This window comes from Ascochyta rabiei, chromosome 15 (genome assembly GCF_004011695.2).
Source record: "Ascochyta rabiei chromosome 15, complete sequence".
In the NCBI taxonomy this organism is placed as follows: domain Eukaryota; kingdom Fungi; phylum Ascomycota; class Dothideomycetes; order Pleosporales; family Didymellaceae; genus Ascochyta; species Ascochyta rabiei.
Window position 1 is genome coordinate 486,827 of NC_082419.1, and position 19,604 is coordinate 506,430.

Here is a 19,604-nt window from a genome sequence, read left to right on the forward strand (position 1 = left end):
CCTACTTGTGCAGGCCCCCCAGACCATCAGGGACGCAAAAAAAGATGCCCTCTGCCAGAATCGAACTAGCGATCTTATCATTGCATTCAGGTGAATACTAGTGATACGCTTTACCACTAAGCCAAGAGGGCTCATTGCTGAGACCAAGAGATTCCAACTCTGTTGGATTGACTTGTGGCAAATTTTCGGATTGTCTGCCATATGTAGTCGTTGAGAGGTTTTCGGCGTCGTCTTCTATGTCACTCTCCTAGATGTTTCGTATCGTTGTGGGGCCGGCGATGTCTATATTAACAATGCTCGCTAAGCTCATTTGCTATTTTGCCGTCTCTTTTAGCTCGCATAGGATCGTGTCCATGCATGCCTTCCCCACTTCACCGCTTCTTCGAAGTCTGCTGCTTTTCAGGTGCTGGGCTCTGGCCACGGCTGTTCGCGCCAGAGTCTGTGGTCTTCCCTGCCATCCACGATGCGAGATCGAAGTTCTGGATCTGCTGCGCTGTGTTTGTCGTGCCTGATCCCAATACGCCGTTCTTCTGCATCTCCTCCATCTCAGCCTTCATCTCTGGGTCCATGTTCTCCATCAGCTTGGGCATGCCGAACATGAGCAAGCCGGAGAAGACTGCCATGAGAATCATGGGGTTCTTCAGGAAAGATAGTGGTGAGACTGTTTGTATTAGCATTTGCTGTGGTGGAAGTGTACGGTGGTTATGAGGCTTACATCCAGCGCGCTCCTGGTAGAACTCCTTTTGACCCACCGGTCTTGCCTCGATTACGAGACCATTGCCACCCTCTCCTCTGCTCTCGCCCTTGTTGTCCCATTCGTTGCCCAAAAATGTCTGCCATGCCCTGATGACCTCCTTCTTCTGCCCGCTTCCCTCAACGGACTCCTCTACGCTGACGTCGATGCGCAAGGGCTCAAATGCATAGTCCCGGCAATGCACAGTAGCAAGATAGCTTCCAGCGCTGACGTTATTGAAGTTGAAGGTGTTGGAGCGGGTCAGGTACGCATCAAGTGGGGGTCCACTAGATTGTAGAGTTGCGTGGGTTGTGGAGGAGAGCGCGGAAGGGTTCACAACGTGTGTAGTTGGAACCTGCAGGAGGAAGCGGGCGGCAGATGTGACGGATGCCAGCGAGGCGAGCACGGGGAACGAGGTGCGCATGGTTGTGTATGTAACGGCGTTGATGCTCTGACTGTGGACCGTTGCTTGGTGAGGGCGATGATCTGAAGCTGGGAAGCTCTCCAGCGGCGCTAGCGCAGCTTATTGCTTGGCGCTCGAACAACGTTCATGACTTGGGTTATCCTTCTCCCAGCTTTTAAAAGAACTTGGCTTCTGAATACTTCTTAACCGCCGACAGTATTGCTCTCTTGCTTTTGCAGATTCCTCAAATGACAAATTCTCATGAGGCAACGTACCAAATCATGGTTCAGGCTATGGATCACTTGGGTGACTTCAATTCAGAAACGCCGTTTATTGTACATAACAACCGCAAACGCGCGCAATCTGTTCATACCCCAACCGATGATGGAAGGCCACCCGTTTTATTGAGCGCAGACACGGTCGTAATTCATGAACTGACGTCGATGTACCAAATGCATCTCGGAAACTTTGCAAAGACAATAGGGTAACCTTATCACATATAGCGACGTCATTCAAGGCATTTCTTCATCACCAACATCGCCAAATGAGCGCTCAGATGGAAAGTTGCTGAAGCCTCTCGGTTTTATAGACAACAACAGTTTTCTCGTGGCGGCGTTAGAAGTTGACCATAACGTTCGTGCTAAGACGGAGGGTCTTAACGCACACAATAGCTACCATATATCCTCCTCTTACACCCACCCGTACACCAGAGACACTGCTATCTCACGAATCACCAGACCAGTCTCTGATATCAGCCTCGGACATATTCTCGCCTACATCGCTGCCTTCACACATGGCAATAAGTCCAGGTAGTCCAGGGAGCCCAGGGCATCCGTCAGGTTCTGTCAAAAAAAAAACGAACATATTATGCTCACCATCGCAACACAAGGATTTTCGATGAAGTTCTCTTTCACATGCCGGAGGCGGAGGAACATAAGAAGGCGTGACGAACACAAACAAATCCAGTCAAGTTTTACCATTGGACAATACTTCTACCCAAACACTGCTTCTCTCTCTTTCAACTCTTGACCTACTCTATGTGGCAAGCATAGGCCGCCTTATCAGAGCCGAAGTTGAGAGTTTGCCTGTGATCGAAGTGAGTGTCACTTGTGTAAAAGATATTCGTGCTGGAAGTGAGGTGAAAACCGACGCTACTATAACATTTCCTCTAGCTTCTGCTATTTTCCTCATATCGTCTCCTACACCACTACACCAAAGTTGCAACTGTCGATCATGGCGGCTGTACGCGCGTTCACTTCTATTCTACCAGCTGAGATGCAGCACATGATCTTCAGCCGGGTAAGTTCTCTTACTCACGTTCCGCATTTGGAGATATACGTTAATTTGTGCTCAGCTGCCAAAGTCAGACCTCAAGAACGTCCGATTTAGTAACAAATAATGGAGCGCAAACGCAGCTACTATTCTTTGGAAAAAGCTCACAGTCGATTTGATCGACAACGACACCCAGAAGATAGTTTCGATCCTCAACTCCGACCCCAATGGTATCCTCGATAATGTCAAGATCCTTTCCATCTCCACTATCGGATATGATCTGGGCTAAATCCTCCAGCAACAGGCCAAGGTATCTCTGCTTGTGTTACTAGGCGCTCTCCTAAGGAACTGTCTCACCACCTTTGATAGTAGAGAGTACGTCCTTAGTAATCACGACCTCGGCATCCTCTTGCGTAACCAAACCCAAATACAAGACCTGGCAGTATCGCTCAATGCAGAAAGAGGTGGTCCGCCAGGAGTAAACTATGTCAGAGACACGCTTTCAGTGCTAAAAACACTCCACGTCAGAGTGCTCGGATCTGAACACTACGCTTACCAAGGTTACAACAACTAGTTTGCCTACGCGCCAGAGTTACGTGATATGTGCATCGAAGGTGAGGCACACTCGGCTCCCAATGACTTCGATGCTTGGGTTTTGCCACGTCAAACACCGCTGCTTATGCTCCGCACCATCGTGCTTAGCGAAGTCCGATTGTCTGAGTCGCCAAGGAGTATTGTGGACTGTCTCTACCTACCTGATCTCTGGCTTCTGAGAATCCATGGCTGTGACAATATTGAACCATTGTTGAGGTCGTTTTCAACTGCATTCAAGAAGACACATCGCATGTCCCTTGAGACTCTTGAAATACATGCCTTTAGATCGTCCATATCCCTGCCTAGAGTTGCAGCGGAGCTCTTGCGAGCTGTCACAGGTTTACGCACTGTCAAGCTCGGCTTCAGCAATGGCGATCTGTTCGAACTGGAGAGTCTCATGGGATGTGGTCAGACGATCGAGACGTTAGAGATCTCCCATAAAGATCCAAAACGTCGATACAGTCCACAAAAACTCCAGCAGCTGACGAGCAGCTGTCCGAACTTGACTTCTATTGGATTGAACCTTGTCAGTCTGAGCCGCACCATTCGTGCCATGCGGCCATATGAGCCGCTCCAAGTATCAACGTCAGCAAACTCTGAACCGGCTCTCCATAAATTTACGAGATCGCTGGTGAGTATCCATCTTCAGATTCTCTGGTGTTCCTTATCTGAATTTTATCGCAGCAAGTGCTTGCGCAACTACCAAGGCTCGAGCGGCTTTGCTTGACACACCGTCTACGGAGGAGCCGTATCTACAACGCATCTGAGCGCCGGTGGCATTACGCACAAGTCGCTGACGAAATCATGCGGGTTCTTGCAGACAATGGTTCCCCTGTGCACGTGCTCCAATTCTGTCCTACTTGGACATATGATGACGATATCCATAATGTTGTATTTGATGAGAGTGGCCACGCATGGCCCAGATACACGTACAAACGAGGTGTGGTGTCTCTATTTGGAGATTCATCAGCCGGCACCAGGACTGTGGCTGTACCTGTGAAGGACGATACCTCGGACTAAGATCGGTTGCTCAGGCAAGACATGGATTGTACTTTCCAACGAAAGACGAAGGCAACAAAGCAAAATAATACATGGATTGCTTGGCCACACTCCAGAAGATTCGGCGAGAGAGGTCCTCCGCTAAATAAGCTTCCGGCTTGATATACCACGTGGGCCTTGCAGCTGAAGGCAATTGACTTCAGCCCTACGATCAGACGGTAGATACAGGCAAACAAATACAAGTAACATAATCTTTCACTCTCAGTTCAGAAAAATGAGAAGTCCATAGCTTTTCCCAAGATTTCCGAAGCAATCTGGCACTGTCTTTACCGTCAACGACAACAACCACTAATCCATCAACTGGACTACCGTGCCATGCGTTCAGACACAAACCGGATCCATTGTGCGCAGATTTTGTGACAATGGTTGATCTACGTATAGCTGGCAACCCAGGCTTCCCAAGTGGTCGGATTGATCATGAACGCCTGACGCCCTTCCACTCTCCAGTGCCCATGACATCCTTGAGCAATGCCGGCGGGCGAGGCCGAACGATCACATACCCATACGCAGCATGTCAGCAACCCTGCCTACTGACTCAACATGGCCTGACCAGTTATCAAGAGAACGCGTGAGTAGGAACGACCAAACAAAGGAAGCACGGCGGCCAATGAGTGTGCGGTAGATCGACGTCCCAGATCGGGACGCTTGCGCGGAATAGACGAGAGAGACACGATCTAAAGACCGTAGCGCCATCTCGCTGTAAGCGAATCAGAAGATATTATGAATACTCGCATACAATGAAGATGTGCAGGTGCATCAAAGGCCTCCCGCGCTATCATTCGACCGAGACTTGTGAGGACGGTTTATGCAGCAATTGTCCATATGCACTTCATCAGGACCTCTACTACAGGGAATGCCAACATGCAATTCACAGCTTCTGCGTCATCTCTACGCAACGCAACGCAGCCAGCCCTCAAAATAGCCATCCAATAGCTCCCGCAGCCTCATGACGCACAGCGCCTACCAAGTTACCAACTCGCTTTCAGCAGCATATGACTCGCACCCTTCGCCTCGTCTCGACACGCTCACCTCTCGACTCAGAGGCCTCGCTCGCCTCCATAGTTCCGACCACTCATCACAGTGGGGGCGGCAGCCATCCGATCGCCCAACACCGCCGGCCTTTGACTAGTTCTTCACGATTGGGGGGGGGGGCTAGTTGGCAAGAGCCGAGCGAGAAGATCGTCCAGCGCCCCGAAACCTTCTCGCTGATTCATGTCCCTCTCTTTCAGCAGCGCGTGGACCTAACCAGCACCGCTGCGTTCAGAACGGAGAATTCGTGCTGTCCCGCACCCTCGGGACGTTGGGAGCTCGACGGTGTCTACGCCACCAAGAGTTCGGCGTTTGTTAGGGCTTGCTTTGCGGATTGAGCCGCGACACGAGGCCCCTCCCCCCCTCCGACTCGAGAGAGCGCTTTGGTACCTTTGCACGCCATCCTTCGTAGCTGCCGATGCAGGTCCCCAATCGGCATTGGTGATTCGTATTTTGTCTTTCTTTGTTTCCGAATATAGACAGCGACTACACGGCAGCTATCTGTCAATCTTACGGCACTTGATGGCGGGTGCACAATGTTTGTACACCGATTATGTTAAACAGCTGGAATGAAATCGTCATGGTGCGAAGTGCTTTTGGCGACGCCACGCAGGCGACAACGCGCTACCTACCGATACAGGCAAGCAGGCGAAATTCCAGGTCGGGCTCGGTTCATAAATATGGAGATTGACGGCACACGAGTAAAAGAGCGGCTGTTTCGACTAATGCATGGTCTGAGCGCATAACGTTTCAAGGATGCCTGTAGCGATCCCAATGCGGGTCGTGAGTGTTGCTAGTGGAGATGTTCATCAGTAGGAAGGGGGTTTGAAAAGTGTTGCACAACAATGGTGATCTGGCGATCGAAGGGTTGTTTGTCTGGAATTGAACGTCTTTATTCTTGTCATGTGAGGTGGCGTCGCGGCACGTCGTCTCTGTGCGACAGATCTGCGTGCCCTGCGTTCTTGATGGCTGCAGTCCCTGCGCTGCCCAGCCACCGTGCTCCCAAACAGCCGGTGCGTCATCGCGCACCCGATCCTCGCATCCAATCACTACAATTGCAACCACCCTTGTGACTCAAAATCCCATTGAGCAAATCAAAAGCAAACAAAATGGAAATGTCCGAAACGCCCCCTAGGGTATAAGGGCGGCGGTATACCGACCCAGGGTGAAGAAAAAGGTAATGATGAATGATCATGAGACATGGTATGTTTCAAGATACCCAAAAGACTGAAGTCCAAACAACATCGGAGCGTGAATGACGTGCCAGAATCCCTAGCATCTTCTCGTCGAAGATTGAGCATTTAGAAGTTAAATGACAAACGAAAGCGTCGTATGTGGGAGGTGGGTGATGGATAAAATTTTGTCCTTGCAGGGTCCATTAGATTGCCGGCGTTTTTCGAACGTCTGATAAAAGTGAAGTGCGCGTGGGCCAGAACATGGCGGAAGTCGAGAAGAAGGGGTAATGGTGAGCAAACAAAGCGAAAAACGGTTGTTCTCGAGGTAGTCTCTATTCCAGGATGCGCCAGAATCGAGCCCAATGCAGATGAGGTATTGAAGTAGGCCTAGGCCGGGTATTACGAATGGAACAGATCCCAGGCTCTTGCACACAGACCAATGAACTCTTCCTTCTTCTTCTGCTGTGTCTCTGGAGAATCGCGGCCCTCTCCGAATGGTCCAATGCGGGGAGCTTGACGGCCGAGAGGAGGAGTACCGGCATCTCGCTCGTACTCATCACGGCCACGCCTCCTTGAGCTACCGCTGCGGTGGAGGTCAGCGTGCGGGGGGTATGCCGACTGGCCGTTCTTGGGCATGGGTGATGGCGGTGTAGGGGGCTGGTGGCCGCCGTAGTGAACAAGACGAGGCAGGAGATCCTCACGACCGCCAGACAGTGATTGCACTGCCTCCTCAGCTGACTTGTACTCACGAGGTCTCGACGTCAGTGGGGGTGGTACTGAGTGAGGGGCAGCGAACCCTGGCGACGGCAGAGGTGGCTGCTGGTTTGAGTGTGATGAGTGGCCAGGGCTGAAATGATTTCTCGCAGTGTGAAGAGGCTCTGGGAAGACGTCCGAGATTGGCGGCAAGCGGTTGTTGGTCTGTTGTGCTGGCACGTGGTGGATGTGAGAGGTTTGGGACAGTCCTGATGGGCCGTTGACAAGCTGCGCATTGCTGCGGAGACCAGTGAAGGTCTGGTTGATGGGTGCCGACTGGATGATCCTGTCGTTGGCGAACGTCTGGTGTGCAGGAGGTGCAATGGACAGGCCTGGAGGGGGTCCCTTCCTGCGAGATGTGTGAGGAGTCTTGATGGGCCTTCCAAATGCGCCGACCTCGGTGTTTCGTGGGGGCTCCTCGTCGACTGAGGCGCCCTTGGCGCCGTTCTTCTGGCGTGCCTCGATAATCTGCCTCTGCCTCTCCCTGACGTCCAGACTGCGCTGGAGTTGCGAGCGCATGGTAGGGTCCTGGGTGTGGAAGCCAGGGGACAGACATGCGAGACCCATGTCCATGACGTTGGCACTGCCTGGGCCAGAAGGCCTGGCGGTGAGGGCGCCGGAGGAGTGGACAATGTTGTGGTTAGACAGGTCCAGGCGTCGAGGGCGATGGCGTGTGGTGGTGGTGGTGGGCATATCTGGCGAGGCAGGCTCCTTCTTGACGACTATTCTGGGAGCTGGGGGGCCGCGTGATCTGCTCGAGGAAGGACGGTTAGACACTGCTTTGTGTGCATGGGCATGGGCATGTGCGAGTGCATGTGCGAGTACATCCTGGCGCGGGGGCGACAGCGAGGTCGAGGTGGGAGAGGAGGAAGAAGTTTGACGGCGATGCGTCGAAGGAGAACGAGAGGAAAGACTGAACGACGTACGAAAGAGGTGAGCGCTTTCCCTCCGCTCTCTGCTGCTGCATGGCTGCATCACTACTGGAGGAGGTAGGTGAAGCATTGTGATCAGGCAGTTTGGAGTGCTTGGAGGTGGGCGTCACGATGTGAGGTGACAAAGTGGAGGGCGCAATGGCAGCATATGTTCTGCTCAAGGCGGACCCGTCAGCAGCAGCTGGTGCCACATGCTGCACAGGGATCGGGGAATTGGCGACGACGGTGGTCATGGCTGCGTCGTATAGTGGCTCGGACAAGGTGGACGGGGAGGGGCAGGTAGATTGTAGGAGTGTCGCAGGATGCTTTAGATCCAGTCCGCTACACTGCGCGTCGAGGGAGGGCCACGGCGGGGGATATTACAGGCTGGGGCAGCTGGAGCAACTGGGGCAGCTTGGGGAGGCAAAGAGCGAGCGGCCAGTCGAGGGTCGCAGCGTGAGTGGCAGAGAGGGTTTGATGCGCGCGAATGCGTAGGGAGGAGCGACAGGCCGCGGTGAGGGGATACAAAGGTAAAAACGGAGGCACGGACACCAGCGCCGCAGCGCTGCTAAAGAGGCAGCGAGGCACGAAGGATGGACGCGGCATGGGGGCCGCGGTGCAGCAGCTCCAGACAGGCCAGGGTTTCGCTGGCCGGCACTGGTTGGCACAGGTTGGCACTGGTTGGCACTGGGAGGCACTGGTTGGCGCTGTGCATGCTCGACGGTGCTGGTTCCGCTGGGCAGGCTGGCTGGTGGGCGAACAGAGTGTCGCTCCCGTTACAGCAGACGGGCGCCACACGAACCATTGTTTCGAATCCACGGCTCAACTCCTCCGTGCTGCGCTGCACTGCTCTGCGCCGCTCTGCGCCGCTCTCCGCCGCTCTCCGCCTGTCCTTTCGGCTCCTTCAACCCCCGGCCCGTCAGAGCGTCAGACGCTACAGTGCTACACACCGCGCGCCGCTGCTGCTCGCCCTCCAGCTCCAGCTGCGCGTGTAACGCTGCCATGACTGGCCGCCCGGGTGCATGCAGCACGTTGCACATCCAATTGCCATTCCTTAGCGCGCCCAACCACCGCCCAATCACCGCCCGCTCCGCCCGCTTATGCTCACTCCTCCGCTAGCCCGAGGTCCCTTGTTTCACACCCACGTCTGGTCCCGCTCAGAGCGGCGTCGTCGACAGACAGCCAATCATCGCCTGGCCCGCTGCCCTTGATCCTGCTCGTTTCAACGCGCTGCTAGACGCGGACTCGCTCGCTGCCACCTGATGAGAAGAATGAAGACTGCGTTCCACTCCCAAACCGCCGCCCGCGCCGCAGCACAGCACCAGCGAGAGGCCAACCTCGTCTTCTGCCAGCATGCACCCAGCACAGCCCCAGCATGGCCCCAGCATCTCCCCTCGTCAATCACCTGCCAGCCCAACGCTCGTTCAGCATCATGTCACTGCTTCCACGTGGTTGACGGCATGAACCTGGCTGTGGGTAATAACGGGTCCACGTAGCGTATATCATCTCCAACATCAGCTCCCTTGGATACACGCAATCTGGCTCCTTCGAGCATCTCTCCGTCCGCCACTTCCATTCAAAATACATGTGCATGTCGGAAAGCAGATGAATACCTGCCGTCCTGTCCATCTCACGCCTGCTTCGTTTACAATTCAATCATCCTGCCTTTAGCACGAGCTTTACCAAACGTTTCTTGTCTGGCCACGAGCTAAACTTTTAATCTAATCTTGGCACGAGCTAAACTTTCGATCGAATCTTGGCACGAGCTTTACCAAATGTTTCTTGTCTGGCCACGAGCTAAACTCCCAATCTCATCAGAGGTCACGGTCCTTGTCCCTTGCCCACAGCTCCAAACGGCCGTCTGTCACTTCTGTCAGATCCACAAGCACGGCCGCATGACGGCTATCTCCTCCCCCATTTCAAGATCACGGCCCACTCCAGATTTACCCTCCTTCGTATTGCAATCAAATGTCCTTGAATCATGCCAGCAACCGTGTGTGCCGAGTGCACCTGTTTTGCTCCGCTCCGCCCATTTCCCGCCTCGCCTAGTGCAATTTGCTCATCTCCGCTCACCTACTCAGTCCGTAAATCGACCACATTTCACATGCTCTACAAGAATCGACAGGAAAATATCTCAATCAGCCACACTCTCACATGGCAGAGAAATTGGATATGACAGCTCTGGACTTTACGTGCAATAGGCAGTCCAGAAGTTGTCAGCGTAGACAGAGACTCTGCTTGAGCTACGCGTGATTATGTGTACTCGTCTACAGCTTTGTCGTCTTATGAGGGATCTGCAGTCTTGCGCCAGAGACTTCACAAACCTTTTTCTGCTCTGCATAAGCCTGGCGTGTGCGAAGCTGCTCAGACCTTCAGGGGCATTCATTTTTACCCGGATACTCGACCTTGATCATCACGCCTTGACACTTCCTGCAGCGGCGATCAGGTACGGTTCAGCAAGCAATTTACCTGTTCCAGAAGCGGTAGTCGCTTCGATATCGATGCGTGTGGGTCTCGAAGGTGACTTGCATGCAACCGAGCAATCGGGACAGGCCCTGTCAGAGCTTACACCGAACAGGAAGCTGGTATACAAGCTGTCTATCTCGAGATCAGTCATATGCCTGATACTGGCATGCAAGCTTGAGTGCAAGGCGTCCGTGAGAGTATCATGTCATATTCAACCGCCTGCTGAAATCAAGGCTAGGGTTTGAGCCTCAGCCCGCCTTCCTTAAGCCAACGCTGCGCCACTAATCTGCAGGTAGATCATCTGCATGGCTGCATGGCACCACTAGCGGCCTCGCCCATCCCAGATGTTATCAAACGCTTTTCCAACCTCCAGCGAAGATCCAATCTTACAGATCACGAACCATAGGTCCATGTCAAGAGTCAGGACTCATTGCGACCTCACACCACCCCAACCCGTCATCTCAACCTTCTCAGATCCTCACACATCCCGGTCTCACAACCGTCCTGTGCCACCACACATGCGTAACCTTCCCCATCGATCTGCAACCTGTCGTCCCACCGTCCTAATCCTCGCTATGCCATCCACTTTGAGCCGCACATGCCCGTTACAGTCACCCCATCGGTATGCGCTGCACGTCACACCAATATTCTCACTTTCCCCGCATGTCGCACCGCAAGGTTAAGATACTGCAAAAGGCTCTAAAGAGATGTGTTTGAGACACAGGACGTGAACACCCGAGGAGAGTAATGGTGAGCTCAGGTAAGGACTCGACACTACGTGTCGCCGCAGCACACCGCCATGTGCGTACCCGTCTCGGCTGGCGGGCGATCCCGCACATCCATGACTCTCCAGCAACCCTTTGAGCCACTGCTCGTGGATCAGTGGCCATCCGTAGTCGCTCAAGCCATTTGCAGCATGCCAATGTGAGACTCTCCGACACTCACTTCATATATCTAAACACAGCAGCGGAGTACTAGCCTAAATCGTATGGTCTGCGACAGTGACTGCTACAGTGACTTGAACGCCTGCATACTAACTCGATATGGCGAGTAGATACAAAGGCACGACAGCTCGCTTGCAGCATCGCGGAGATACACTATTAGCGATGGTGTGCTCGAGTCTCGCGTCCTGATACCAGACAGTACACAGCAGCACAAGCGATATGAAAACCACTCTCACCTGACTCCCTCTAACAAGTGGGAAGGAGATGCATGTCTCTCCAGCCCTCCCAAATGGCCTTGCCTGCAAAAGAAAGATCACCGCTTCATCTACACTACGTACGTAAGAGCAAGTAAGCATCAGCTCCGCTACGAGTCTCGGCGTTGACCAACTTGCAGAAGGCCGATGCACGACTCCTGTCTGACATCCAAGTCACACTGTAAGAGGCCTCTGCAACAAGGACGATAAGCACATGCCTCGCTACCAAACCTATCCAGTCGGAGAATATCTCCCAAATATCTCGAAATTGTAACGCAACGTCAGCATGTGCGACGCTCCAGCTCTGCAAAAAAGCGTGAGGACAGTCGAGTCAAGATGCATCGATGGCATGATAGTCACGGACTAGACAAGCCAAAGCCAAGCCAGGCACACGTTACAAGTCCCAAGATGTGTGAGTGCTGAACATGATAAGGATTTGGCTGCTGAGACACGATACAATACAATGCTCGAAACCCTCTCAGCGAGGCATTAGGTAAGGAAGAGAGGAAAATGTGAACAAAGGATATTGCGCGTCTGTTGGATCCATCCACCTGAACGCCCTGATGCACCATATTGCGTGATTTTCGTGCAAATTTGAACCAAATGTCCGGACGTCAACGTCGGACGTGAGAATCGTACGGCTCGTAGCCAACGGCGTTTTACGCCTTGAGCGAACCGAAGTCGCCGTTGGTGAGACCGTTGGGAACAACGTTGAGGCTGAACTTGCTGAAGTCCTTCTTCAGGTCGTCAACCTTGTTTCGTGTGCCGTTGGTGGCCTTCTGGTCCTTGCTGTCTTTCGAGATGTCGTGCTTGCTCTGCGTAGGGCTGCCAACGACCGTGTCGTCGGTCTCCTCGGCGTCATCGTTGTCCTTGTCCTCAGCCTCCTGCTCTTCGCCCTCGGCTTCGACTTCCTCGCCCTCGGCGCCGTCGACAGACTCGGACGCGTTGTCCTCAATGTCGGCATTTTGCTCGAGCTCGGCATCGTTCTGCTTGATCTGCTCGTCGACATCGATGAGGTCCTCGCCCTCGGCCGGATCGTCGCGCGCGTCGGGAACGACTTCCTCGTCCAGCCTCCAGTCCTGGATGGCGCAGATGATGTCGACTGCAAGCTGGCCGTTCTTGCGGAGAGCCTTGTCCCAGTGCGCAGGCAGGCCCTTTTCGAGCACCATCATGCGCGCAATAGAATGGACAAGCATGTGGCGCATGGGACTGCCGTTCTCGGTGTTTGCGTAGATGTACTGCACGCGACGGAGACCGGGGTACGAGTCGCTGAACTTGTACCATTCGCGCACAACTTGCAGGACATCGGCGATGAGATTGGGGATTTGGAACTTCTCGGCCATCAGGTACAGTTCGAAGAGCACGCCTAGGTCGGACTCCTCGCGGGGCACGGGGAGCGAAGAGCTGTAGAGCCATCCAACAAATGTCTTGAAGGCATTGTCGTCATCTTCGGGGAGGCCGAAGCTTTGTGTGTTGCTGCCCTTGGCATAGAAGATCTTGCGGAAAAAGGGCGAGTGGTGGCACAGCAGCTTCTCGTGCAGAATCCAGTGAGTGTTCTCCTCGCCAACATAGATGTCGACCATGGAGCGGGAGAGGAGCCTAGAGTCATTATGTCAATTACGGTTCATGCATACTCGCTAATTGGACTCCGCTCCAGCCACGCGAGTTCATTTGAGACGTACTCATTGAGCGGCTTCTCGTGTGCGCCAGACATGATGGGTGTAGTGATCTTCGACCGTTGCGACTAAATTAAATCGGCACTAAGTGGCGGCGCGTGAACGTTGAGAATCTCAACGGTCAACTCGTGGGTATAAGACAAGAAGTCGAAAAGGTATCAAAAACCAGATGAATGCAGAATGGACAACTTGAAATGTGGCCGTGCCGACCCTATAAGCTGGCAAGGAGGCTGGGAAGCAGACATGCATCGTTATGACGTCGACGTTGACGCTGTGGTGTGGACCGGCACGTTTCTTGGAGAGACCCCTGTCAGAATGAGCGGCCTGCCAGGGATCTTGGAGATCAAATCACCCAATGCGCATCGATATTCGCTAACGCCATCTCATTTTGGCGCCGTTCTGGATTCGAAAAGGCTGTCTTTGACACATTTAGTGGTGTGAGCTTGTGAAAACGTGCGAAAACCTGTGGGGGGCTGGAAGGCGATGCCCACAGTTGGACTGCAAGTAAGGTCTGGAGCACCAACTGCTTGGAATGCTGAGCCATCTCGAGGAAGAAATGGTGGAACGCTCTCATTTCACCAGCGCTTGCTCTGCAAAAAAAGGGTATAACATTAAAGTTTATCGACAACCCTGCTCTTCCCGTCCAGATCCCGCCCTGCAGCGGGTACCTGTGAGCTCGCTCATGCAGCGCGTCGCTCCGCGGGCATGTTCCTCCGCTCCTTTGAGGTCACCTTCTTGCGACGGCGCTCGATGGTCCTGTCGCGCTGCTTCGACTTCATATTCTGGAAGCGGTCGATTAGGGCAAGCTTCTTTTGCTCGGCTGTGTAATTTGTTAGCGAACGAACGTAGTAAACTAACAACAGCATGCAACATACACTTCTTTAGGTAGAACGGCTGCTTGCCGTCCTTGACCAGCTCCTTCTCCTTCTTTTTGTGTTCTCGCACAACAGCCTGCTGCTCATCCTTCCTCTGCTGCGCTTTCTGCTGAGACTCCATCGACTCCAATTGCTTTCTCATTTGTTCCTTCTCATCACCGTTTCTTGACTTCTTGATAGCCTTCTTGAGTTCCGCAATCTCGGACGCCTTGTAGTCGCTCAGGAACGCATAGCGCCTGCTGACCGTGTTTTCATCTGGTCGAGGTCCACCAATGTTCTCGAATCGGGGGTCACGGAAGACAGGTTTCTTGACATCGACAACATTTCGCTTGCGTGAGACCATGCGCTTGCTCGACTGCACAGCGGGTGCGTGTTTGCTAGATCGTGCGTGCGGCGCGGCATCTGATTCCGAGTCGCCCTCTCCTTCCTCGTTCTCGTCTGACTCATGGTGCTTTGTCTTGTTCTTTTCGGCGATCTTGGGCTTCTTGCTAGGCTTCACCTCGCCATTTGCAAGCTTCTCTGCTTTGATCTGCCGTAACCGCTCTCTCAATGCTTCCAGTTTGTCTTCCTGTGATTTGGAAGAATCGTCGCCCCGCTTGCGCTTTCGGTCGGTCGATTTTGAGAGCGCGTCTTGTGCCTTGGCCAGAGCTCCAAACGACACTTTGCTCATCTGTGCTTGTACTTGGTCGTCCTCAGACGCATCTAACTATGAAACATGAGCGCGAGACTGAGAAATCAGTCATCTGATACTCACCACTTCCTCGTCTTGAGAGCCATCTGCGTTCTCATCTGCACTATCTGAGCCCACAACCTCTCCAGCACCAAATTCGAGCACAGACTCAGAGGAAGATCTATCGGTCACTTCATAATTCTCGCTTTCGTCTGAGCTCTCTTCAGCAGCGCGCAGCTTACGATCAAGCTTCCTAGAGAGTGGCGGCATTTTGTGTCTTTTTAATCAGACTGAACATCGAAGGCGGTGATGCCGGCTTCTAAAAAGTTTAGCCCCACCGTTCAACCATAGTTTAGCCGGCGCAAAACCATGAGAGGCAACAGCGAACTTACACGTGCATGCTAGACAGACTTCTTGCTTGGACTTCATGCTGCAATTTTCACTTTCACCTTCACACCTCTTCCAACCCGTCTTGAAAACACTGCACGCCGCTAAGCGAGCACCGTTTGTTCGCCATGTCTGTCGAAAACGAACGGTATATTCCCCACGACGCTGCAGTTGCAGAACCCAACACTAACCCACACAAGGCCACTGTCGGTCGTCACGACAGCGCATCTCCTTTACACACCCACACAAGGCCTTCTGTCGCCGCCATGAACAACAACTTCAATCCTTGGGCGCAGCCGTTTTCGCCAAACTATGGCTACCCAGGACAGCCCCACGATCAGAATCGCAACCGCAACCGCAACTGCAACCGCAATCAGTGGCACACGCCATCGCAAGGCCATACCGATGCCTCGCCTGTAGCAAGCGCGCCATGGAACACAAATCATGTGCAGCCGCAGGAGTACTATCCCAACATTCAGCAGATTTACACCAACTCCGCAACACCACAGGCGCAGGCACAGGCGCAGGCACAGGCGCAGGCACAGGCACAAGCCTACTACCACCAGTGGGCGCAGTATTATGCATACAACCAAGGATTCACGCCAGCCAACGCCCCGCAGCAGGCTTTCGGACAGCAAGCTCCGAGCCCCTATCCCTTCTTTGCGCCATCCTTTGCGGTCGCGCAGCCTCACACAGGCCTACAAAGTGTCTCGAGTAGCGACCTACAGTATGCCTTCGACAAGCTCTACAAGGGCACAAAAGCAAGAAATCGCAGGACTAACGCCAGCCACAGGGCATCAACTCTATTCTCTGATGACGAGCCTGTGCAGGCAGTTGCAGGTAGCCTAACCAGGGCGCAAGAGTATGACTCCCTTCGTCGGGTTGGCATCAGTTCGCGCATTAACAAGTCTTATAGAGAGCCCGCAGCGTATCCCACCACCAAACCCACTGGAAGAAGCAGAGACCCGAAAATCATGTTACCTGCGCCTACGCCGACCGAAGCGTACATGGCTCAAGCGGCAGGAGAACCATCCACGGTCGCATTGTCAGGTCGTATACTCGTCATTCTCGACCTGAACGGCACACTGCTCTATCGCCCGAACAGGAACAAGAAGACGATGATCGCACGACCCTTCCTCATCCCCTTCTTGCGATACCTGTTTTCGAACTTTGCCGTCATGGTGTGGTCTAGTGCTCGTCCTGAGAACGTGGCTTCGCTCGTAGAGCAGTCCTTGGAAGAGGATCTGAGGAAGACTCTTGTTGCTCAATGGTCTCGCGGCGATTTCAACCTGAAGCCTGAACATTACAACCAGAACGTGCAGGTTTACAAGAATCTGGATATTGTCTGGAACAAAGAGGAGATCCAGCAGCAGCACCCGGACTATGCCAACGGAGGGCGCTTTGGGCAACACAACACTGTTCTGATCGACGACTCAATGCTCAAGGCAGCTGCGCAACCACACAATCTCCTCCAAATAAGCGAGTTCAGCGCTACAACACAACAGATGCAGGAAGATAAGCTGCGTGAGGTTGCCGGGTATCTCGAGGCTCTGCGTACACAGCAGGATGTTTCCAAGTTCATGAGGAAGGAGCACTTTCAACACAGCACTGGTAGATGGGCGTATGAATGGCCAGAGAAGGACGCCGCCACTCAAGGAACTGCCTACCCGGGTGGTGAACTGCAAGGCAAGGTCTCAATGGAGAGCCCATCGAAAAAGAGGAAGAACAAGCAGGACAAAAAGGCCAAGAAACGCGAGGCAGCTGCAAAGCTCAAGGCAGCTGGAGGTGCTAATCAGGGCAAAAGCATTGAAAAGGCAGACGAGGCCGAAAAATGCGAAAGCGATGATAGCAGTGAGAGTGACGAGGAGGCACAGAAGGGTCAAGGCGGTGTGAAGCTGGCTTAAGCATGTTGCCAGTCGCGATGATCTTGTATACGCGGACTTTGGTATGCATAAGTGGTTGCGTGCGATGACGGCCAGGCTTTATTGGCAGAACAGATCGCAACGCCCAGGTATGATTGTCTTGCATCTTATAGTTATATCGATGTAGAGGCTCCTAGATACCCAGCGATAATGAGACAGGATTGAGGTGTCCTATAGTAAATGCTTGCTAGAGCTGTTCACGGTTATTCCATCTTCCTACATTCCAGAGTTGAGGCCATTACCCCCCTCGCGATGTGTAGTGAGCTGCACAATAGGTCGTACCTGGATTCATAGATGCACAAACACCTTGATCGCCATGCGCGTCTATGCTACTCTTTTGCTCCGTCCTCACGTCTGAGTCTGTATAGTCTTCTCTGCAAATGCACTCAAACATCCCTCGTGTACTCGCTTCTCTGCCTCCACTCACTTCCGTACCTGAAGATAGCGGCCGGGATTAGAGCTACCATGGCCGCCACACCTCCCAGTACCGTGAAACCCCACCCGTAACCTAGATACTCGGCCAACGGACCCGTCGCCAGCGGCAAAAACGTCCCCATCAGACACCTCGTCACGATGACACCCGTCATCGCACTCGCCGAATAAAGTCCGCAGGCATCTACAACGTATGCTTGCAGTGGGATGATGTTGGTGAGCAGTGTGAAATCGAGGAGCGCAACGGAGGCAAGCAGAAGCGGTACAGGGAGTCGGTATTGTGCAATCCAGCCATACGCTGTAACGCTGAAGGGTAACAAGACAGAACCGAGGACTGCGAGGGGAAGGCGGTACTCCGGTTTGCCCACGTCTGGGGTAGAGCTTCGGTTGCGAAGCGAGACGTAGATTCTGTCGAGGGAGAAGTTGCAGAGCACGACGCTCATGAGTGAGCCGATACTGAAGATGACGAAAGCCGCGCCAGTCTCTGCAGGGTTGAAGTTGTAGGCTTCTTGCAGGATCAAGGGCAGGCTGATGGACATGACGTAGAAGAAACTGAAGGATATGGAGGCTTGTAGGGAAAGAGCCATTAGCACGCCGGAGCCGAAGAGGACAGCAAAGGGGCGCGTGAGGGCGTGCCAAATTTTCAGCAAGTCTTCGTGCTTGTTCTTCGTTTTTGCAACCTCCTTCTTGAACTCGCCGCTCTCGCGCTTGATACGCGCCATCCGCTGGTGCAAGATAGCCATCTTGTATGTCTCGCGAAAACACGTCAAGAAAAGGATCTCAGCGACGACGGCTAGACCCGCTGCCATCAGTAGCACTTGTCTCCAGCCCAGGGTTTGGGCAATAGCACCTGCGATGGCTGGACCAATCGCACCGCCGATCAGAGGTGCGAGCGAGATCAGACTCATAGCTGAGCCGCGCTGGTCAGATTCGAATATGTCGCCAATAATACTAGGGTTGAGCACATTGGAGGCGACAGCAAAGCCGGTGAGCCATCGCGCAGCGATCAGGAGTTTAGTGCTCTTGCTGCCAGCAGTGAGAAAGGTGGCGATGATGAAGACGATGTTACATCCGTTCATTACGGGATAGCGACCAAAAACTTCCGAGAGCGGTGCGATGAGAAGCGGACCCGCTGCTTCGCCGAGTTCCCAGATGGTGACGAGAAGGGCGCTGGTTGATGTGCTCGCGTGTTTGCCTTCGAGCTCGTCAACTATGTTGGCTGCTATTGGGACGACGCCGATGCACGTAAACGTTCTGTGTATTCGTAAGCGTGAGTTTGAACATCTCGAACAACGAGACATGACAGCGAGTACAAGAAGTTCTTACACAGTAAATGCCATGAAAGCGAGAAGAAATACAATCAACCACTTGAACTTCGGGTCCCATTCCCTAGGATTTTCAGGGTCTCCCGCCTCAAAGTCCAAAATCACCTCATCATGCTTTCCGTCCGCGTCAGCATCTTCAACGACCGGTCTGAGTAGTGGCTGTTGCTCTTCTACTGTTGCCATCGTTCCCCAACTCTTGCTGGAGATATTCGCTGTGCGGAATTGGTGTCTAAGAGGTCAAAGATCAAAACACGACGGAGGTACTTTTTTAATTACCAAGCTATGCTTATAGTAAACTGGAGTGTTAGCGCAAATCACGAATTTTTAATGTCCCGTAGCGTGATGCGATGAGTGGGTCTGACTCATGTGAGAATACGACCTGCCGAGAGTCGACCGTAGCATTTTGCATCAACGATCGAGCGACAGCTGATGAAATTTCAGGAGCATTCTTAGCTGTTTCTCGACATTCTCGTGCGCAAAGTGAAAGGTGATCTTCACGAGTCTCTACATCGACCGCGGAACGGGTGCTACCAGTACCCGAGAGGTATCGTCTATGTACCGATGTCCAATTTGTTGGATGTTCAGCACAAGCACATAGTGTACATGATGGTTGCATTACCCCCAATGAGTTCGCATCTCTGATCATACGTATTCTGTCGATGATTAGCGATAAAAGAGAGGAATGTGAAAAGGTCATGTTGAATGTGTAGTTGTCCGTCCCTGT

At 53.2% G+C, this 19,604-nt stretch overlaps 8 protein-coding genes and 1 non-coding gene across 10 annotated transcripts, besides 4 other annotated features; 3 read left to right on the forward strand and 6 right to left on the reverse strand.

Moving 5' to 3' along the window:
- Positions 1 to 45: 45 nt before the first annotated feature.
- Positions 46 to 131, reverse strand: EKO05_15t2. Its single transcript has one exon. It is a non-coding gene; the product is annotated as a tRNA-Thr (tRNA).
- Positions 132 to 371: 240 nt separating this feature from the next.
- On the reverse strand, positions 372 to 1,157 carry EKO05_0008611 (uncharacterized protein; the record flags this gene model as incomplete). Its single annotated transcript, XM_038941555.1, has 2 exons — positions 372 to 661; positions 716 to 1,157. The coding sequence occupies 2 exons, from the start codon at positions 1,155 to 1,157 to the stop codon at positions 372 to 374; spliced, it is 732 nt and encodes a 243-aa protein (XP_038796150.1).
- A 2,095-nt stretch (positions 1,158 to 3,252) lies between these two features.
- Positions 3,253 to 4,022, forward strand: EKO05_0008612 (uncharacterized protein; the record flags this gene model as incomplete). The annotated part of the gene is made up of 2 exons (XM_038941809.2): positions 3,253 to 3,633; positions 3,687 to 4,022. The coding sequence occupies 2 exons, from the start codon at positions 3,253 to 3,255 to the stop codon at positions 4,020 to 4,022; spliced, it is 717 nt and encodes a 238-aa protein (XP_038796151.2).
- A 2,642-nt stretch (positions 4,023 to 6,664) lies between these two features.
- EKO05_0008613 (uncharacterized protein) lies at positions 6,665 to 8,183 on the reverse strand (the record flags this gene model as incomplete). The annotated part of the gene is made up of 2 exons (XM_059637340.1): positions 6,665 to 7,769; positions 7,945 to 8,183. 2 exons carry the CDS (start codon positions 8,181 to 8,183, stop codon positions 6,665 to 6,667), a joined length of 1,344 nt encoding a protein of 447 aa, XP_059493323.1.
- Positions 7,803 to 7,845: a tandem repeat.
- A 233-nt stretch (positions 8,184 to 8,416) lies between the features above and the next one.
- Positions 8,417 to 8,935, forward strand: EKO05_0008614 (uncharacterized protein; the record flags this gene model as incomplete). The annotated part of the gene is made up of 1 exon (XM_038946580.1): positions 8,417 to 8,935. The coding sequence occupies one exon, from the start codon at positions 8,417 to 8,419 to the stop codon at positions 8,933 to 8,935; it is 519 nt and encodes a 172-aa protein (XP_038796153.1).
- Positions 8,583 to 8,635: a tandem repeat.
- A 3,317-nt stretch (positions 8,936 to 12,252) lies between the features above and the next one.
- On the reverse strand, positions 12,253 to 13,307 carry EKO05_0008615 (uncharacterized protein; the record flags this gene model as incomplete). Its single annotated transcript, XM_038941799.1, has 2 exons — positions 12,253 to 13,192; positions 13,276 to 13,307. The coding sequence occupies 2 exons, from the start codon at positions 13,305 to 13,307 to the stop codon at positions 12,253 to 12,255; spliced, it is 972 nt and encodes a 323-aa protein (XP_038796154.1).
- A 642-nt stretch (positions 13,308 to 13,949) lies between these two features.
- On the reverse strand, positions 13,950 to 15,084 carry EKO05_0008616 (rRNA biogenesis protein rrp36; the record flags this gene model as incomplete). Its single annotated transcript, XM_038941622.1, has 3 exons — positions 13,950 to 14,089; positions 14,145 to 14,850; positions 14,899 to 15,084. 3 exons carry the CDS (start codon positions 15,082 to 15,084, stop codon positions 13,950 to 13,952), a joined length of 1,032 nt encoding a protein of 343 aa, XP_038796155.1.
- Positions 15,085 to 15,467: 383 nt separating this feature from the next.
- EKO05_0008617 (uncharacterized protein) lies at positions 15,468 to 17,105 on the forward strand (the record flags this gene model as incomplete). Of its 2 annotated transcripts, XM_059637341.1 has the most annotated exons (3): positions 15,468 to 15,928; positions 15,995 to 16,063; positions 16,118 to 17,105. In XM_059637341.1, the coding sequence occupies 3 exons, from the start codon at positions 15,468 to 15,470 to the stop codon at positions 17,103 to 17,105; spliced, it is 1,518 nt and encodes a 505-aa protein (XP_059493324.1). The 2 variants fall into 2 exon arrangements, with proteins under 2 accessions (XP_059493324.1, XP_059493325.1); XM_059637342.1 differs by having other exon boundaries at positions 15,468 to 16,063.
- Positions 15,543 to 15,574: a tandem repeat.
- Positions 15,706 to 15,751: a tandem repeat.
- A 404-nt stretch (positions 17,106 to 17,509) lies between the features above and the next one.
- On the reverse strand, positions 17,510 to 19,063 carry EKO05_0008618 (uncharacterized protein; the record flags this gene model as incomplete). Its single annotated transcript, XM_038941604.1, has 2 exons — positions 17,510 to 18,809; positions 18,882 to 19,063. 2 exons carry the CDS (start codon positions 19,061 to 19,063, stop codon positions 17,510 to 17,512), a joined length of 1,482 nt encoding a protein of 493 aa, XP_038796157.1.
- Between the last annotated feature and the right edge of the window lie 541 nt (positions 19,064 to 19,604).